The sequence below is a fragment of the Nomascus leucogenys genome, chromosome 18 (genome assembly GCF_006542625.1).
Source record: "Nomascus leucogenys isolate Asia chromosome 18, Asia_NLE_v1, whole genome shotgun sequence".
NCBI classification, from domain to species: Eukaryota; Metazoa; Chordata; class Mammalia; order Primates; family Hylobatidae; genus Nomascus; species Nomascus leucogenys.
The window spans coordinates 66132233-66147540 of record NC_044398.1 but is presented as its reverse complement, the minus strand read 5'-3'; the positions used below and the strand labels follow the sequence as shown (position 1 = coordinate 66147540).

General features: G+C 38.6%; 1 protein-coding gene across 1 annotated transcript in view; it reads left to right on the top strand.

The window, feature by feature from the left end:
- The window catches only part of IL6ST (interleukin 6 signal transducer), a 59588-nt gene that overhangs the window by 15021 nt on the left and 29259 nt on the right, over positions 1-15308 (top strand). Inside the window, exons 3-5 of the mRNA XM_030797839.1 lie at positions 3633-3711; positions 9994-10299; positions 11441-11561. Of these exons, the coding sequence (XP_030653699.1) occupies positions 3648-3711; positions 9994-10299; positions 11441-11561 (491 nt within the window). The 5' untranslated portion in view covers positions 3633-3647. The remainder of the gene's footprint in view (positions 1-3632; positions 3712-9993; positions 10300-11440; positions 11562-15308) is intronic.

The following is a 15308-nucleotide window of genomic DNA, read 5'->3' as shown; positions in this document are numbered from 1 at the left end:
GTTTCAGCCTTTTACTATTAAAAACGATGCAGTGAATAACTTTGTACATGTGTTGTTTTATTCATATCTGTAGGATAAAATAAAGTAGAATCATTAGAATCAAATGTGTGTGTTTTAATTTTGATTGATAATGCCAAACTGGCTCTCTGCCTTATTTGGGTAGAGCTTTTTTCTTTGTTTTTAAGTGAGGTCTAATTTACAGACAACAAAACTGACTGTTTTTAAAGTGTACAATGTATTGGGAAGCTTATGCCAATTTACACTATAACCCGTAGTGTGTAACAATACTTTCATTGCTTAGTCTCACAACACCCTGTTGATACCTTTTGGGTTTTTGTATTTTTGCCAACACTAATATGTAAGAATGGTATCGGGATAATTTTTGGTTTGTTTACCTTTTTTTTACGTACTGCAAAACAGAACTCATAAGTGTATAGCTCAGTGAGTTTATCACTGTCGAGATCAAGATACAGAACATGCTCAGCACCCAGAATGTCCCCTTTTATACCCTTCCTCACAAAAAACAACTGCTCTGACCTCTGTCACCAAACACGGTAGACTTTTGCCTCTTTTTGAACTTCTGTAAAATAAATCATGCAGAGTGTACTTTCTTGCCTTTTTTCTCTTTTAAAATTTTTTTGTAGAGTCAGGGTCTCACTATTTTGTGCAGGCTGGTCTCTTAACTCCTGGCCTCAAGCAGTCCTTCCCCCTCAGCCTCCCAAAGTGCTGATATGACAGGTGTGGGCCACTGTGCCCAGCCTGTCTGATTTCTTTCATTCTGTATTATATGTGAGATTCATCCATGATGCATGTATCTGTTATTCTTTGTCATTGCTGTGATTCAATTACTTGAGTATACCATAATTTATCCTAGTGTTAATAGATATTTAGTTGATTTTATTTTTCATCTATTTTGAATAAAACTTCTGTAAACATTCTTGTACATGTCTTTGGAGGTATTAAGCACTTGTTTCTTTTGGCTATACCTTACCTGGGCAGATTTTGTTTGTTTTTAAGGTCTAATTTATAAACAATAAAATTCACCATTTTTTAGTTACAACTTGATAGGAAACCTGTAAGTCTAACATTTCTTCACTTCTTATCAGCAAAAACCCTGATGGCTGCCTTTTTTCTGAACTTTGTTTTGAGACGGAGTCTCGCTCTGTCACCTAGGCTGGAGTGCAGTGTTGTAACCTCGGCTCACTGCAGCTTCCGCCTCCTGGGTTCAAGCAGTTCTCTGCCTCAGCCTCTTGAGTAGCTGGGATTACAGGCGGCCGCCACCACATCTGGCTAATTTTTGTATTTTTATTAGGGACGGGGTTTCACCATGTTGGTCAGGCTGGTCTTGAACTCCTGACCTCATGATCCACCCGCCTCAGCCTCCCAAAGTGCTGGGATTATAGGCGTGAGCCACCGTGCCCAGCCAACTTACCTTTTAAAGAATGTTGGAAGGTAGGCTCTCAGAGCCGTGGAGCAAAGGACAGGTTTACTTACAGTCTTCAAAGATAGAGATAATGTCTGCCTCTAGAGTAAACGGCAGACATGCTTCCTGCATATTTTTCAAGTTTAGGGTTACTTAAGATCTGTCTTTCTTTCCTGTGAAGCAGCCTGTTCAGGTGTCGTCTGACTTCACAATGCCCTGTGGCAGTTGGGACTGAAGCAGCTGGCACAAGAAAATGCTGATACTCTGACTACTGTTATGAGTAATACAGTCCTTTGTCTCTGACTCAAAAATGTCATGCCTTTTGCCAGTATCCATGACACTGTGGTAGGCTGACTTGTTAGCTTGAAAGTAAGGTAAGATCTCAGTGCCTTTGAAATAGTTGACACAGAATTCAGTGAATTTTGACAAATGTAGTCTTTATTTTTTTAAAATAGAATTTCGCTTTGTTGCCCAGGCTGGAGTGCAGTGGTGCGATCTCAGCTCACCGCAGCCGCTGCCTTCCGAGTTCAAGCAGTTCTCCTGCTTCAAGCCTCATGAGTAGCTGGGACTGCAGGCATACACCACCACACCCGGCTAATTTGTGTGTGTGTGTGTGTGTGTGTGTGTGGTGTGTGTGTGTGTATGAGAGAGAGAGAGAGACAGCATCTCACTCTGTTGCCCACACTGGAGTCCAGTGGCATGATCTGGGCTTACTGCAACCTCTGCTTCACGGGTTCAAACGATTCTCCTGTCTCAGCCTTGCGAGTAGCTGGCATCACAGACACCCGCCACCACACCCAGCTAATTTTTGTATTTTTAATAGAGATGGGGTTTCACCATGTTGGGCAAGCTGGTCTCGAACTCTTGACCTCAGGTGATCTGCCCACCTCGACCTCCCAAAGTGCTGGGATTACAGGCGTGAGCCACCGTGCCCTGCCAAATGTATAGAGTCTTATAGTCACCACCACAATCAAGTCATAGATTATTTTTATCACCCCAGATTTCGTTTATGCCCCTTTACGTGTGCCTCCTCTACCTCAGCCCTAGGCAACCCTGGATCTGCTTTCTGTCACCTTAGTTTTGCCGTCTGAAAAATTTCCAAGGCACAGTGGCACAATAGCTCATGCCTGTAATCCCAGCGCTTTGGGAGGCTGAGGCAGGAGGATCGCTTGAGCCCAGGAGTTTGAGACAGCCTGGGCAACATAGTGAGACCCCCATCTCTTAAAAAAAAAAAAAAAGAATTTCCTGTAAATACTTATACAATATATAGCCTGTTGTGTCTGGCTTCGTTTATTCAGTGTAATGCTTTTGAGATTCATACTACTGCATGTATCACTAGTTCATACCCTTTTTTGTTTGTTTGCTGAGTAGTATTCTATTATATGTCTCTACCATTGTTTGGATGTATGTTTATACATTCAGCAGTTGGTGGACATTTGGATTGTTTCCAGTTTGGGACTTATGAATGAAGCTGCTGTGAACATTTGAGTCATTTGAGTATAAGTCTTGGTGTGGGCATATGTTTTTATTTTGGGGAGTGTGCTCTTTGGAGTGGAAATACCAAGTCTTATGGTGTGCTTTTAACTTGGTAACGAACTACCAAATTGTTTACCAGAGTGTCTGTATCATTTTGCATTCCTATCTGAGTAGTTCTAATTTATATCTCTCATTTTGAGTGAGGTTGAAAGTATCTTTTCATATGCTTGATTTACTTGTATTTCCTTTTCTATAAACTATTCAAATATTTTTGCCTGTTGTTCTATTAGGTGTTAGAATTTTTTAGTGATTTGTAGGCATTCTTTATATATCAGGGAAAATTTTTGGCCGTGCTATGAATTACATTTTTTTCCATTTGTCAGGTATCTTTTAAGGATACATATTATGGTGAGTTTTGCCATGTAGAAATTTGTCACTCTGAAGTTCTTAATCTCACAGTTATTTACTAATATAGGACTTCACATAAGAAAGAAACAAGATAGATCTTTTAATTAACCTTAAAGTATAAATTATGTTTTCTAGCAGTGTTTTCCATAGCCATAACTTCAGTGGGAATAAAGAAAAATAATGTGAAGATTTAAGTCTTCTACATTCTCATAAGAATTTTACCACCTTTTAGAAACACAGCTACAGTGTGGAAACAAGATTGTATGTTAAATTATGTGTATATAAGAGAAAATATTAAAAGTAATATTACATGTGTCTGTTGCAGAAATATCCATGCAAGATGTTGACGTTGCAGACTTGGCTAGTGCAAGCCTTGTTTATTTTCCTCACCACTAAATCTATGGGTAAGGTTCATGAAATACCCTATCTTCTAACTTCACAAATTAGATTTATATATTTTTATATTATTATATAATTAAGCTTATGTTTAATTATTATGTTCATATATTCTTTCTAGGATAATCGAGAGAATAAGATCTTAAATTGATTTTAATAAAAATATTCTTGATAATCTGTTTTTGTATAATTTGAGTTGTAACAGTCAGTAATCTTAAAGGCTGTATATCAGTACTAACAATAACTTTAAAATGGGGAAGGAAAAAAGTGTGTGGGTTTTTTTTTTTCAGTAAATGAATAGGAGAAAATATATTAAATCTTGTTAAATTTTACGTCATTCATACTACATGCTCTTCAAGTATTGAAGGGCTGCTTTCCTGTGTCTGTAAGTCCTCGTCCCCAAATTACAGTTACCCAGATATCTAGTCATTCTATAGGATCTGGCTTTTAGCCGTGTGCATGCTGATTACCCTACTGATTCTTCTCTTAGTTGCCTGTATTACATTTAAAACAGAATACTGGCTGGGCATGGTGGCTCACACCTGTAATCCCAGAACCTTGGGAGGCATAGGCGGGAAAATAACTTGAGCCCAGGGATTCAAAACCAGCCTGGGCAACAAAGCAAGGCCCCATCTCTACAATTTTTTTTTTTTAGTTAGCCAAGTATTAGTCCATTTTCACACTGCTATAAAGAAATACCTGAGACTGGGTAATTTATAAAGAAAAGGTTTAATTGACTCACAGTTCTGTAGGCTGTACAGAAGCATGGTGGCATCTGCTTCTGGGGAGGCTTTGGGAAGTTTCCAATCACGGCAGAAAGCAAAGGGGGAGTGAGGCATCTCACATGGCGAGAACAGGAGGAAGAGAGAGAGAAAGGGAAGGTGCTACAAACTTTTAAATGACCAGAGCTCACAATAACTCATTCCTCATCCACCATCTCGAGGCAATACCAAGTGAGAAATCCACCCCTATGATTTAATCACCTCTCCACCAGGCCCCACTGCCAACACTGGGGATTATGATACAACATGAGATTTGGGTGGGGACACAGATTCAAACCATATCACGCCTCTAATCCCAACTACTCAGGAGGCTGAGCCAGGAGAATCATGAGCCCTAGACCTCAAGGTCACAGTGAGCCATGGTCACGCCATTGCACTCTATCCTGGGTAACAGAGCAAGACCCTGTCTCGTAAAAAGTGTGTGTGTGTGTGTGTGTGTGTGTGTGTGTATGACTAATACTATCCCAGCTGTCCCCCTTACTAGCTGTAGGACCCTGGTCAGTCATTTTCTGTACCTCAGTTTCCTGATCTATGAAATGGGGATAATAAAGGCCACTACCTCCTAGGGTTATTAGTGAGGATTAAAGAAGTTAATATAGAGGCCAGGCATGGTGGCTCATGCCAGTAATCCAAGCACTTTGGGAGGCCGAGATGGGTGGATCATTTGAGGTTAGGAGTTCAAGACTAGCCTGGCCAACACAGTAAAACCCTGTATATACTAAAAATACAAAAATTAGCCAGGCGGTAGTGGCGCACACCTGTAATCCCCGCTACTCAGGAGGCTGAGGCAGGAGAATCCCTTGAGCCTGGGAGGCGGAGGTTGCAGTGAGCCAGGATTGCACCACTGCACTCCAATCTGGGTGAAAAGTGAAACCCTGTTTCGAAAAAAAATCTGGACTTGGTAGCACATGCCTGAAAGTCTCAGTTACTTGGGAGGCTGAGGTGGGAGAGTCACTTGAACCCAGGAGGCAGAGGTTGCAGTGTGTGGAGATTGTGCCACTGCACTCCAGCCTGGGTGGCAGACTGAGACCCTATCTCAAAAAACAACCAAAAATAAGTTATTTGGACAGTGCTTGGCCTACAATAAGCATTATAAAAATGATAGTTACTGCATATTTATTATAAAGGTTATTGTTGTCTTTGAATAAAAGTTTCTTTATGAAAAAAATGAACGTAATATACCAAAACCAGTCACTACAGTGGCTCTCTTACTTTGATCTGAACATCATTTTTATAAAGTTACGTAACTATGTGGTAGCTGAGATATACCCTTGTTTCATGTTAAGCTAGTGATCAGTGAAAATTCTCAGGTGGTTTTTACATGAGTTACTCTTAAACTAGTTCTCCCTCACCCTATGTATATTTCTTATTACCTAAATAGGATATATTTCCTCTGTTGCTAATTTCATTTTATCAGCTTTAGCCTGTTGTTCTACTCTTTCAACATAATTTTGAATCCCAACATTTTCATCTGAAGTGTTGGCAGTTGTTTGTAGTCCTGTCCTCTGCTAATTTGATAAGCATGTGTGTCTGTCTTTTCCCAAGTTGTTGATTAAAATGTTGAAAATAACAGGACTGCATTAGTTACCTGTTGCTGCCTCACAAATACTCCAAATCTTCAAGGCTTAAAATGATAATAATATCTCTCATGGTTTGTATAGGACAGGACTATAGATAGGCAGGCACAATCAGACTTATTCATCTTTGCTGTACAATGTCTGGGGCCTCAGCTGCAATATTCAGACTGGGGGCTGGAGTCATCTGCAGACTCCTTCGCTTATATGTCTGTTATTAATGGTATCTGCAGGCTGAGGGCTTTGCTGGGGCCATTGTCCAAAACACCATACGTGGCCTCTTTTTATGGCCCTGGCTTTCTTACAATGTGTGGCTGGGTTCTCAGGGCAGATATCCCAGGAGAGAGAAAGAAAGCTAATTGGAGTCTGTATTTTAATGATCTAGCCTCTGAAATCTCATAGCACACTCCATTGGCTGGAGTGGACACAAGGCACCCATACAGATCTGATGTGGTTGGGGGAAATGCAGTCCCCACCTCTTCATGAAAAGAGTATGCATGACATTGTAAGAAAAATATGTGGGATGGGATAAATATGTAGGTGTGGCCATTCTTAAAATACAGTCTTCTCCAAGGATTGAGGGCATGCACTTCAGCATATTCTACTTAAGACCATCCTCTAATTGACTTTTTTCTTAGTATTTTTATATATGGGTAATCAAATATAAATTTGAGTATGAACCTATAAAAGTAGCAAAATATCAGCAATTTCATAATGTTCATCGTAATATCAGTTATATTATATTCTTTTTCTTTTTTTGCTTTTTTTCTTTTTTCTTTGAGATAGAATCTCGTTTTGTTGCCCAGGCTGGAGTGCAGTGGCGCAGTCTCAGCTCACTGCAACCTCTGCCCCCCAGGTTCAAGCAGTTCTCCTGCCTCAGCCGCCTGAGTAGCTGGAATTACAGATGTGGGTCACCACGCCCGGGTAATTTTTGTATTTTTAGTAGAGACGGGGTTTCACCATGTTGGTCAGGCTGGTCTAGGACTCCTCATCTCAGGTGATCCATCCACCTCGGCCTCCCAAAGTGCTGGGATTACAGACGTGAGCCACTGCATCCAACCCAGTTATAGTGTATTCTAATTCACATTTCTTCATCTTGCCCTATAAACATTCAAAATAACTTTATTAGATACCTTTCTTAATTAAAATACTTTCTTTTTACAATTTAATCTCAGCCTGGTAGCCCTGTAAAATGGGATTAATTTGACATGGGATGGTATTAGTGAAGCTGTGTCTCACTTTGGAAAACGGAACATTTGCCCTTTTTTTTTTTTTTTTGAGACTGAGTCTCACTCTTTCGCTCAGGCTGGAGTGCAGTGGTGTGATCTTGGCTCACTGCAAGCTCCGCCTCCTGGGTTCCCGCCATTCTCCCGCCTCAGCCTCCCAAGTAGCTGGGACTACAGGCCCCCACCACCACGCCTGGCTAATTTTTTGTATTTTTAGTAGAGACAGGGTTTTACTGTGTTAGCCACGATGGCCTTGATCTCCTGACCTCATGATCCACCCGCCTCGGCCTCCTAAAGTGCTGCGATTACAGGTGTGAGCCACCGCACCCAGCCCATTTGCCCATTTTTAATATTTCTCTTATTCTATGTGATTAAAAATTATTCATATTGAGTCTCTATATGTTACGTTTTTAGTATTCTAGAGTATATTTCATATTTAACATCCTTATAATTACTTTAGAGAAAGTATAACAAGTGATTTTGCCAAAGAATAAAGTGATATCTAGGGAGTTGTAAGGTCTGACCCAGTATCACAGAGTAACTTAGTAGAGATTCTCCACTAGATGAAGGACCATACTATTGGAAATTGAGAGTAATATATGCACTAAGATTTACAGTAGGCATTTATAAATAACAGCAAGATGATATAAACAGGCCACATTATAAGTTTGAAACAAAGAAATACACATTCCAGCTCTGGGTTTTACAGGCTTTATAAGAGGTCTTGGGATTCCATTTGGGGATACAATTTTGACTGCAAAAACTGTTTTTTAATTTTTCCTGGGCTCACTGCAGCCTTGACCTCTTGGGCTCAAGCAATCCTCCTGCCTCAGCACCCGACCCTCACCCCCACGTAGCTGGGACTACAGGTGTGTGCCACCATGCCTGGCTAATATTTGTATTTTTTTTTTTGTAGAGATGGGGTTTTGCCATGTTGCCCAGGCTAGTAATTTTTAATCTCAAAAAAACTTCATGGGTAACTACCCAGGAACCCCACAGCAAATAGGATTCATTGAGGAAAGCCACCTTAAAATTGTGGACATTGAAGCTAGAGAAAAAGAATAAAATCATGTCAAATAGTTGGGACTTTTATCTTGTTAATAGGTAGCCACTAAATAATTTAAAGTAGACAAATGTCATAATTATTTTAGAACAGTAACTGTGACAGTAGTATGTAAGATAAACTGGAAGGAGGTCAGACTGATATAATATAGTACCCTGTGCTTCAGCAGTCAAAGTAGCATTGGAAAGAAGATATGCTTATTAAGCATATAGAACCAACACAGTGCAATATTGTTAAGTTGGAGGTTAGAGGAGGCTAATTAGAGATGTTGGAAGATGACTACAGAGTATCTGGCCTGGATGTCTGGATGGGAGTGGCGCTGTTAGCAGAGGCAGAGAAATAAGAATAAAAAATAGTAAGTTTGAAAAGATTATGATACATATAGTTTTGGACATGCTCATTTAAAAATAGCTATGGGAAATCTCAGGTAGATATATGTCTAATGGGCTATTGAAAGCATGAGGGTTTAGTGCTAGAGATAGGAATTGAGATGTCATCAGTGTGGAGTAGGTGATAGGTAAAGCGTATAGTTGTGTTTAATTTTTTTTACCCAATCTGATTCTTTGTGTTTTGTTTTGTTTTGTTTTTTGAGACTGGGTCTCACTCTGTCTCCCAGGCTGAAGTGCAGTGGCGTGATCTCGGCTCACTGCAACCTCCACTTCCCGGGTTCAGGTGATTCTCATGCCTCAGCCTCCCAAGCAGCTGGGATTACAGGTGCCCACCACGACACCCGGCTAATTTTTGTGTTTTTAGTAGAGACAGGGTTTTAGCATGTTGGTCAGGCTGATTCTTTGTTTTTAAATAAGGGATCTTATCCCATGCATTTATTTTCCCTCTGTTGTCCAGGGTGGAGTGCAGTGGCTCACTACAACCTTGACCCCTTGGGCTCAAGCCATCATCCCACTTCAGCCTCCTGAATAGCTGGGACTATAGGCGTGCACCACCATGCTCAGCTAATTTTTTTTATTTTTAATACAGATGGCGTCTCCCTATGTTGCCCAAGCTGGTTTCAAACTCCTGAGCTCAAGCGATCCTCTTGCCTCGGCCTCCCGAAAGTGCTGAGATTATAGACGCAAACCATCGTACCCAGGGCCATGCATTTATTCTTAAAACTAAACTATTTGGCCATCTTGTTCTATTCTTCCTGTTTTGTATTGGTCCCTTGCTGTTTCCTTTGTTGTCTGAGTTTTGATGTGTGGACAATGTATACTGTCTTGTCTGTGACCCCAACTGTACTCCACAACAGCATTCAGGACTGTAGAGGAGACCACCACTGCCTGTTTTCTGGAGAGTTTAGTTTAGACCTGGGATCTAAATGGAGGGACAGAATAGGTTGTGGGGCAAGTATGAATCATGCTGCAGGCAGTCTGTGTTTCTTAAAGAAATAGTTTATACCATGGGCTATAAAGCATGAATGGGTTTTTCTTAATTCAGCTCTATTATCCTTATAATTTGTGTATTTCTTTACAAATTCAGGCATTAAATTCTAATCATATTAATTTTCAGTTGTGTATTGTCTTTTTCTGTGTCTTTAGGGATATTTTAGTGAAGGTTGAGGGACTCTACATTGAGTGCTACCAGCTAGATATCATTTTGTACCAGAAAAATTCAGTCCATTTATGTATTTTCTATTGTTCCTTTTTAGGTGAACTTCTAGATCCGTGTGGTTATATCAGTCCCGAATCTCCAGTTGTACAACTTCATTCTAATTTCACTGCAGTTTGTGTGCTAAAGGAAAAATGTATGGATTATTTTCATGTAAATGCTAATTACATTGTCTGGAAAACAAACCATTTTACTATTCCTAAGGAGCAATATACTATCATAAACAGAACAGCATCCAGTGTCACCTTTACAGATATAGCTTCATTAAATATTCAGCTCACTTGCAACATTCTTACATTCGGACAGCTTGAACAGAATGTTTATGGAATCACAATAATTTCAGGCTGTAAGTTTTGTTTTTGTCTTATTTCAGACTTTGTCATTATTGAACTGCATTTTTAATGTTGTCCTTTCATCTTTAAAATGTAGTAACTTGTGGACTTACTGACTTGGACATGTTTGGTTTTAAAAAAATAAGCTTAGAAGTAGGAACCACAAGTCTCCTGTCTTTCCTGAAAGTCAAGCAGTTTCAGTTTACTAGAGAAATATTTGACATGAGACTCCCCCCACCACAAGAAAGTGTTGTTGAATTGACATAATGATGGTAATTCTCAGTATCCCTTAATTGCTGAGAAAATCCACATGTAAAGCAGCTACCTGAAGAAAGCGAGCAAATACTGGAGTAAATCCTTTTTTTTTTGGTGACGGAGTCTCGCTCTGTCACCCAGGCTGGAGTGCAGTGGCGTGATCTCAGCTCACTGCCCTCCCAGGTTCAAGCAATCCTCCTGCCTCAGCCTCCCAAGTAGCTGGGACTACAGGCATGAGCCACCACGCCCGGCTAATTTTTCATATTTTTAGTAGAAATAGGGTTTCGCCATGTTGGCCAGGCTGGTCTCAAACTCCTGACCTCAGGTGATCCACCTGCCTCGGGCTCCCAAACTGCTAGGATTACAGGCGTGAGCCACTGTTCCTGGCCTTGGAGTAACAAAGTAAACAAAATAAACTTACTGTGATCCAAAAGTGGGTTATCTAATTTGTGGATCACCCAGACTTGACTGTTTTGGCATTTGCTTTTCTTCAACGAGTTTGGGAAAGCAATAAGAAGAGAAATATAAATGAATCATTTTGGCTTCTACTTAATTGCCTCTTACAAACATATGTATATATTACTTTTAAAAATACACTTAATGGAGAAATCAGTTGATATTTTTTCCAGTTACAAAAGTTGATTTTACATAGAAAATGAATGTGAAACAAACCAGTAGATGACAGTTAGGATGGATGTATATATATATTACTTCCTGAAAAGAAATGTAAGAGTTGGGATAGAAAAGAAATCGTCATCAGCCTTTCATTGTGTCCATACTTTTTGCTTGGGTTTGATTTTTTTCATCTAATTTAGATCGCAAATGCCTTGGGTAGTATATAAATTGCATAATATTTGTGGATATAAAGCTTTCTGAAAGATGCTAATTAATCCCTTTTAGTGCCTCCAGAAAAACCTAAAAATTTGAGTTGCATTGTGAATGAGGGAAAGAAAATGAGGTGTGAGTGGGATCGTGGAAGGGAAACACACTTGGAGACAAACTTCACTTTAAAATCTGAATGGTATGTTATTTTAAATTTGTTTCATGTTAGATTTATTAAAGTTAGTCATTTTTGCTGGAATTTTTATTTTATCAAGTAATAATATTAAATGCTATTTTAAAACATTTAATTTTTTATTTTGTAACGTTTCAAATATATGTAAAAGTAGAGGCCAGGCACGGTGGCTCATGCCTGTAATCCCCCAGGCACAGTGGCTCACGCCTGTAATCCCAGCACTTTGGGAGGCAGAGGCGGGCAGATCACTTGAGGTCAGGGGTTCGAGACCAGCTTGGCCAACAGGGCAAAACCCCGTCTCTGCCAAAAATACAAAAATTAGCCAGGCATGGTGGCGAGAGCCTGTAATCCCAGTGACTCAGAGGTTGAGGCAGGAGAATCACTTGAATCCAGGAGGTGGAGGTTGCAGTGAGCCCTGATCGCGCCACTACACTCCAGCCTGGGTAACAGAGTGAGACTCCATCTCAAAATAAATAAATAAATAAATAAATAAATAAATAAATAAATAAATAAAAGTAGAAAGAATAGTAGAATACCCATACATACCCATCACTCAGCTTCAACACTGGTCAGCTCATGACCAGTCTTATTTCAAAGGTACTCTTTGCCTATATTGTCTTGAAGAGAGAATTGCAGACACCATATTTCATCCAAAGATATTTCAGTGCACGTCTCTGAAAGATAAGGACATTTAAAAAAAAGCATAACAACATACCATTGTTACACTCAGATATAAAATATTACATTTTCAGTTAGTATCGATTTCCCCCATCGTCTCATAAATACGCGTATATGTATAATTTTTTTTGTATTTGTTTCAGTCAGGATTCAAATAAGCTCCATACTTTGTGAATTTATGTCTTGTCTCTTAAATTATAGGTTCTATTTGTTCTTTTTCTTACAACTCAGTTGTGAAACTGTTATACATTGTACATTGTTTAACATATTCCCTTGTCTTTTTTTTTTTTTTTTTTTGAGATGGAGTCTTTCTCTGTCACCTAGGCTGGAGTACAGTGGCATGATCTCTGTTCACTGCAACCTCCGCTTCCCAGGTTCAAGCGATTCTCCTGCCTCAGCCTCCTGAGTAGCTGGGATTACAGCTGTGTGCCACCATGCCCAGCTAATTTTTTTTGTATTTTTAATAGAGATGGGTTTCACCATATTGGTCAGGCGGGTCTTGAACTCCTGACCTCGTGATCTGCCTGCCTCGCCTCCCAAAGTGCTTAGATGATAGACGTGGCCACCGCGCCTGGCCCCCTTGTCTTTTTCTTTCCAAAAAATTGCTGTTAGATCTACAGATTTCATCAGATTTGGGTTTGATTTTTTTTTCCCAAAAAAATATTTTGTAGGAGTGATGTGTACTTCTATCAGGAACGACCAGGTAATGTTTCACTGTTTTTCTTTTTTCTGATACTAAGATTGAGCAGTGGTTTCGGGTGTTGTCAGCCTTATTCCTTTATTTACTAAGGTTCCCATTTGTTTTTTCCAAACAGAAAAGCTGGAAGAATTTTACAGTGAACACTCTTGCATACCCATCACCTAGATTCTACAATTAACATTTTACTATGTTTGCTTTATGACCTATCTATTTATCTATGCATCCTTCTCTCCATCTCTCAATCTATCTCTTTTGTGTATTTCATAGTGAGTTGCAGTCATTAATATACCTCACCCTTAATCACTTCAGTATTTCATAGTGAGTTACAGTCGTTAATATACTTCATTCTTAATCACTTCAGTATTTACGTGAACTAGAGTTCAGTATTATGTTTTTAGATAAAATTTATATATAGTGAAAACACAAATCTTAGTGTATCATTCAGTGAGTTTTGACAAGTACAGACACCTGTGTAACTCAAATCAGTATCAAGACATAGAACATTACTAACACATCTAGAAAGTTCCTTCCTGCTCCTTCACAGTCAATCCCAGCAACTGCCCCACCCCATGAGCAACTACCTGTCTGATATTCTTCATCATAGATTATTTTTTCCTGTTACAGAATGTCTCATATAAATGGGATTATATAGTATATACTCTTGTGAAAAGTTTTATAACTCAACAGAATGTTTCCGAAACTTAACCATGTTGTTTTCCCACTAGTGTTTCCCTTACAGCGTTGAGCAGTCATCAGTGATTATAATTTGTATATAAATTACAAAACTGTGGTATTCTGTGTTTTGTTTGTTTTAGCTGAAATACTTAAAGAAAAACTTGCCTGTATCAACTGTGGTTTACCCTGAAGTACAGTTCAGATGAGAGAAGCAAGATAGGTTTAATATTTTTTCTTAATTACCAGTTTTATAATTAGTTGATTCCCTAGTATCCTCCAAAGGTAGAATAATGAGAGCTTTTCTTTCTCATTATGAATTTATATTTAAACATATTTGATGTGTTTTAATTCATTATGGATTGTCCCATCTTTGATCAGTGGCAATTTATTCAAATTGGCTCATTCATCCTTTTTTTTTTTTGAGACAGAGTTTTGCTCTTTTGACCAGGCTGTAGTGAAGTGGCATGATCTTGGCTCACTGCCTCCTGAGTGGCTGGGATTATAGGCACCCACCACCACGCCCGGCTCATTGATCATCTTGACACAACTTCCTTAGCCTTTGATAGCTCTCTGATATAACATGCTTTTACAGGGTCATCTTATGTATTTCCTCACCCAGACCTGGAATCAACCTTTTCCCAAAACTCTCTGGTTTCATTTAGTGTGAAATAATATTTACAGACTACAATCTGGGTGCTATAAGAAGTCATCACTACTGGTTTGTCATAGTTTTTAGATTTTTTAGATTTTTTCAGTGGAAAGAGCTAGGACATGTTTTGTGGTTTGAGATATAATACTATCTTTTAAAAATACAAATTCATACTGATATTTTTAGTTTAAAATTAGGACTATAGTTTTTACATAATTACATTTACCTGACATCTACATCTTCTTTCTTATGAACTGAAAAACATAGTTCACAACAACACTAACATAATTATTCATTTGCTTTATCCTACGGTTAATACAGCAGTTGCAGAATAATAACACCAGTATTAGCACCAACAAAATGATTACTAAGAATGATTTTAAGATTGTTTTTCTCTATGAAGGATGTGTAATAGATTACTGTGTTTTAATGTTACTTGGAATAGTTCTTTTCTATGTGGTTATACTACATACTTAGTACACAAGTTCATATATTTCATTTTGCTTTTGATTTTTACGAATTTTTCTTAATAATTATATAAAACAATCCAAAAAGTCAAATCTATTAATAGTATTAAGGCATGTTCAGAAAAGTCTATATTCTATTCCTGAATCCTCTACTTTATTTCCTTCTTCTCCTTAGAGGCTATTTTTGTTTTGGTTCAATTTGGGGTTTGGTTTATCCTTTTATTTTTAAAAACAGTGTTGTATATAAATATTTTTAATTGAGGCATAATTTCTATAATTATAAATAAATATAGTAATATTACTTGAAACTTACCATGGTGATAGAAATCAGAAAGTAGTTGCCTAAGTTTGACTAGAAAGAGGCTAAGAGATTTTAGCCCTAAGATTAAAGGCTAAGGGGTGATAGAAATTCTTACCCCTAACCTCTTGTCACCATCTAGCATATTATGCTTAAAGAAATTTGTGGTACAGTAGGGGTTCTGTTTTAGGAAAAAGAAAAAACAGCACTGGGATCACAAGGAAATAGATAATTTTTAGAGAGGAATCAGTGGGGATGGAGCATAAAATTTTAAAGCACAATATTT